Here is a 6,000-nt window from a genome sequence, read left to right as displayed (position 1 = left end):
GTGTGTGTGTATAAATAGAAGAGGTCACGTGGTTGTCAACTGAATTAAATCGTTTGAGAACGCGCGTAAAATGTTATTGTTGGAAAGTGCGATTTGAAAAGAAAATTATTAGAAAAAAGATTGACAAAAAAAGGAAGAAGAAAAAGAAAGAAAGAAAGAAAGAAAGAAAGAAAGAAAAAAAGACAAAAATAAAACAAAATAGAGATGGATAGAGTTCAGTCCCCACTTGAAATGGTTCGTCGCATGGCCTTCGTGAAAGAACATAATCGTGAGATCGTTAGCGAGGAGCTCATTCCTTCGTGAAATTTCGTAGAGGTACGAGCTCTTCGAACGGTGATTCTCGACTATTCGACTATTATTCGTATGTTCGACAATTTCAACCTGTGAGCACGGTATCCTTATTCATAACGGTATATAAAAACTCGTGCCAACGACCGACTGTGCATTTTCATTTATAGTCAAAGTTTCACTTCTAACCTAAATTCTTCGTCCCAACCAAGCAGCCAAGCAGCCAACCAGTCAATCAGTCAATCACTCAGTCAGTCAGTCAGTCAACTCTCGTTTGATAAAATCTACGATAGTTTTTTATCAAGTTTTATTAAACATCGCGTTTTATTACAATCTTCATTGAGAAATCTTGAGGAATATTGAGGAATATAATCGTAATATCATTTTCGAGAAAAGGATATCATTCGAAAGCCGGCCAAGTGATTTGGAGAAGAAAGTGTCCTATTTGGCAAGTGTTACATAAAAGTCTAAGGAATGAATTAAAATCTACTTTTCTTTTTTCCCATTTAATACAACTACGACCGGCTTCTTGTATATGTGCAATATCATCGAAGAATATAAAACATTTAATTAGATTTGAGATTTTATATAAAAGAGAGAGGAAGAGACTTTTGAACTTTGGACGTATTACTCTTTGAAAGAATTCAAGATGTGGCCAAATGACGTCGGTATCAAAGCTATTGAAGTTTATTTCCCAGCTCAATATGTGGATCAAACAGATTTGGAGACTTACGATGGTGTATCCACAGGGAAATATACTATAGGACTGGGACAGTCTAAAATGGGATTTTGCAATGACAGAGAAGATATAAATTCATTATGTTTAACGGTCGTCCATAGATTATTGGATAGGTACAACATCGAACTTCGAGAAATTGGTAGATTGGAAGTGGGAACAGAAACAATTATAGATAAGAGCAAATCGGTAAAGTCTGTTCTTATGCAATTATTTGAACCGTTTGGATATACAGATATCGAAGGTGTGGATTGTACTAACGCTTGTTATGGTGGTACAGCAGCTTTATTCAATGCTATCTCTTGGGTAGAAAGCAGTGCTTGGGACGGAAGATTAGCACTAGTTGTTGCAGCTGATAGCGCTGTTTATTCTCCTGGTAGCGCAAGACCTACCGGTGGAGCAGGGGCGATAGCTATGATAATAGGTCCAGATGCTCCAATTGTATTGGACCGTGGACTACGTGCATCATATATGCAACACGCGTATGATTTTTATAAGCCTGATTTACGTTCCGAATATCCATACGTAGATGGAAAATTATCTATTCAATGCTACCTCAATGCTTTAGATAGTTGTTATAAATTGTACAGTGAAAAAGTTAAAGGAAAAAGGCCTGATGAAATCGTTAATCTAAACAGCTTTGATGCAATCTTATTTCACTCTCCGTACTGTAAACTTGTACAAAAATCATTCGCCAGACTAGCTTTTGTTGATTTTTTAAACACATCTAAAGTAGAAGTTTCTCAGAAGTACAAAGAATTAGAAAAATTTCATGATGCGAAGTTAGAGAATACTTATTTTGATAAAGATATTGAAAAGGCATTTGTAACATTGAGCAAATCAGATTTTATGCAAAAAACAGAACCTAGCTTATTTTTAGCGAATCAAGTGGGAAATATGTATACAGCATCTGTTTATTCTGGATTAGTATCTTTACTTATATCTAAACCAATAAATGAACTAGCAGGCAATAAAGTAGCTGTATTTTCATATGGTTCAGGTTTATGCTCGAGTATGTATTCCTTAACGATAACAAAAGATGTAAAAAATGAATCTAGCTTAATGAAAATTATTTCATCATTAGTTTATGTTAAATCTCAATTAGAAGCACGACAAAAAGTAACTCCGGCAGACTTTACTAGTATATTAGAATCAAGAGAAAAAAATTATCACAGTGCGCCCTATGAACCTAAAACTAGTACCAGCAATATGTTCCCTGGTACTTATTATCTTACACAGATAGATGATAAATATCGAAGAACTTATGAAAAAATACAAAATAGCCAATAGTTTTCTATACACACAATCTATCGTAGTTAATTTGGTTAAATTAAATAAAATACTTGAAGCTTATCCAATGGGATATATTGTAGCACAATGTGTATATATTCAAGTATTTTCTATCAAGGATTTGTACTAATTATTTTTAATATGTAGCATATAAATGTTATAGATAATTCTTTAGAGAACACATTTTACAAATATGTATAATATAAATACAAAAGAAGCAATTATTGATAATTGCTTCAAATGTTATGAAGTATTACTTCAGATTGTCAATTTATTTCTTTCTAAAGAAGACAAAGATTTTAATTTACCGAAAAAAATATTTTGGAAACACGCTACAGTTTTAATATTAATGTAAATTATAACGAACATTTTGAAATAATAAATTTTAAATAAAATTATATATTGTAAATATTTAATTTCTTAAGATAAAAAGGAAAAGTTAAAAAAGAAAATTTTTATACAAATAAAAACGATATGGTTTTAAGTTACCTTTAGGTAATAATTTGTAAGTATTATACATATTAAAAACTTTCATTATGACAGAATGAATATTCATTACTTAAAAACTACAATAATTGCATTGTTAATTTAAACTAACTATAATTTCCACTGCAATTATTAATCATGTTGAAATAAACTAAATGTTTTGTTGTAAAAGTGCCTTATAAAAAGTTAATAGATTCAAATCACAACTTCCTAATACCTTATAAGTACAATATACCAAACTATACAATATATACTTGTTGCTATAATAATATGTAAAGAAATGGTTATAAATATGAATTTTGTTTGAAGATTTTTTAAGTATCATCAAAATATCATTGACTTTTAATATAAATTTATCAACTATGCTCTTCTACCTCTTTTTTAATCTGTAGTTAACAAATTACAATAAAATTTCACAAATATTAAAAATGAAATTAAAAGCGTTATATATATATATTATTTCTTGTTCTTTTAGTACAATTTATGCGAATTATTGGAAACATTCAGGAGTATGTATATATTATTAATCGTAGATAAAGAACATTTAATTTATAAAAGAAAAAGCTGTATCTTTATAAAAGAAAATTATGTATCATAAATCAATAAATCTATTATAGAGAAATTATCTTTTGTACTATAGAATCTTATGCATAGAAGATCTGATATTTAAAATCTTATAAAAATATTGTATATTTGATACTTTTGTACATTTTATTTTATTTTATTCTTCTTTACAACATTTAATAATTAAATATAAACAACAGATAAAAACTAATTAAAAGATTAAAGAGTATATAATTATTGTGATAGGTATAAGAGTCAAAATTATATCATTATTATATTATAGGTTTTATACTTTACGTAACAACAATTTCATTTCTACTTCAAATTACACAAAAACAACAAAATATATATCAACACAATATAATAAAAATAAGTATAATAAAATAGTATATATTATTGTGCGCTACTTCATGATCAATAAAGATTCTTGTTTTCTATATGAACAGATCTGTGGCCAAAAAAGGCATTACTAAATTTTATAAGTTTTAAAAAGAAATGTCTATGGATATAAAAAATTTTCATATATATATATATATATATAATATCATGATCGTTCTTTGTTAAATCTACAATTCAAATTTAAACCAATTCAAATTTAAACTAATATAGCTGTTTACGTATATATATACACGAGCACTCTTTGAACTAGCATAATAATGAGTAAATATATAAATTTTGGTCGATTCATTTTTAAAACCTGAGGTAAAAGACTATCAAAAATATTTATAATCTTGTGTAAATAATTTGGTTTATAATCACTCTACTACTACCTTTTAAGGAATATTATATTTTGCAAGATACTTAATACTTTCTTGTTTTTCTTATTTCTTCAAAGTTATTCTCGTATTGAACACAAGTTTTTATGTGTAATATATAAATACTTTGTATGTATATATACAATATCAATAAGGCACTGAATAATATACAAGACTTGTTCAGGTCACTACAGTATTAAGTATAACATTTGTTTGATGTTTAATAAGTATAGATATAAAAAAAAATTATATTTACATATTAATTATTACTTTATCAAGGTATTATTAAAATTTGAAATTTCATGATCTCTTTATATTTTAAGTAAGATAAATAATAAGTATAAGATCCGCTTAAGCATTTGCTTGTCAGAATTTTGTTTTTTATAATTGAACGTTACTATGTAGCATGATTATCTTAATTTTGTTCTCGTTGCATGTTAGAAATATTAAATATCTCAGTCAATCTATTATTAGAATGAATATTTTAAAATATTTTATATGAGCAACCCATGCAAGAAGATAATTCTTTTCCTACTCCAAGTTTTATAGTATCCTCATTATCACTTATTTGGCGATTATCATATCGCCTCTGAAAAAATAGATAAATAAAAGACCATAAACAATATTCAAGAAAATGAACTATAACATATACATATAGAGTTACATCATAGTAATCGTGTCATTATCATTTCAATTGAAAATTAAATTTTGAATTACCTTGAGTTCAGATGCCAAACAAAAAAAAATGGTATCTATATTAGTATTTTCTTTGGCTGACGTTTCTATTACTTGTAAAACTTCTGGAAGATATTTGCATAATCCATCTGCTTCACTTTTTTCAACTTCGCGCAGATCTTCTAAATCACATTTATTACCTGTAACAATACTTTTCATTAGAAACTATCGAACATCGTCTATTACATACTTTAATAGAAATTATCCAAGTATTACCAATTAAAAAGAGTAACACATGAGAAGATGTATACTTTCTTACTTCTTCCACCCAGCGTTGTAAACTTAGAAACGTAGATCGTTTGGTAACATCGTAAACTAAAAAAGATATTTTTCTAAAAATATCTAATAATAGTATATGCACGTATATATATCGAATATATATTATAACAGTATATGATACAAACCTATAATTACACCATCCGCAGATCTATAATAACTTTGAGTAATTGTACGGAATCTCTCATGTCCTGCTGTATCCCATACTTGTAACTATAAACAATAGATTTACCTCTTTAAAATATACTTATTATAGAATATTATAACACATTAAGAATATTAATCTTGTTTGGAAACAAGCAATAGTTTCATTTAGAACTGAGTAGAGTATATGATAATATATTATCAGAATAAGTTAATTTATAATACCTTCACTTTTTTACCATCTATCAAGACAGTTTTTATCGAGAAATCAACACCAATAGTGGTCCCGTGTCTCTCGATGAAAGTACCAGATCTAAACCTTTGAACGATACATGTTTTTCCTGTTCCACAATCACCGATAAGAACAATTTTGAACAAATAATCGAAATTTTCATCGTTCATGGTCATCAGATTGTCAGGATCACGAGTTGACATTGTTTCTTTCTTTGGTTGTTGTTGTTGTTGTTTGTTTGTTTGTTTTTTTTTTTTTTTTATTATCCTTTTTTCTAATAACCAAATCAATAATGAACGTTACGAATGATAATTTTAAAAGATGTATAACTATGCAACGAAATTGTAATAAGTCCGAATAATCGTCACTTTAAACGTGTTCATAATTTTTACTCAAAAGATAGTTAGTACAGAGCAAAGCACTGATCACTTTGTACAAACATGAGAACTGTATTTGTCTTCGTTACAATACAGCCATCTATTGGTTAATGAATG

At 27.8% G+C, this 6,000-nt stretch overlaps 2 protein-coding genes across 2 annotated transcripts; one reads left to right on the top strand and one right to left on the bottom strand.

Moving 5' to 3' along the window:
• The first annotated feature begins 132 nt into the window (after positions 1–132).
• Positions 133–2,680, top strand: LOC122627679 (hydroxymethylglutaryl-CoA synthase 1). The gene has a single exon (XM_043809003.1). It carries the CDS (start codon positions 938–940, stop codon positions 2,312–2,314), a length of 1,377 nt encoding a protein of 458 aa, XP_043664938.1. The 5' UTR covers positions 133–937; the 3' UTR covers positions 2,315–2,680.
• A 933-nt stretch (positions 2,681–3,613) lies between these two features.
• Positions 3,614–5,956, bottom strand: LOC122627680 (ras-related protein Rab-43). The gene is made up of 5 exons (XM_043809004.1): positions 5,500–5,956; positions 5,259–5,343; positions 5,071–5,169; positions 4,837–4,994; positions 3,614–4,708 (listed from the first exon to the last, which is right to left on the bottom strand). The coding sequence occupies exons 1-5, from the start codon at positions 5,707–5,709 to the stop codon at positions 4,604–4,606; spliced, it is 657 nt and encodes a 218-aa protein (XP_043664939.1). The 5' UTR covers positions 5,710–5,956; the 3' UTR covers positions 3,614–4,603.
• Between the last annotated feature and the right edge of the window lie 44 nt (positions 5,957–6,000).

This window comes from Vespula pensylvanica, chromosome 3 (genome assembly GCF_014466175.1).
Source record: "Vespula pensylvanica isolate Volc-1 chromosome 3, ASM1446617v1, whole genome shotgun sequence".
In the NCBI taxonomy this organism is placed as follows: Eukaryota; Metazoa; Arthropoda; class Insecta; order Hymenoptera; family Vespidae; genus Vespula; species Vespula pensylvanica.
Note: the sequence above shows the minus strand (reverse complement) of the source record. Positions and strands in the feature narration are given on the sequence as shown.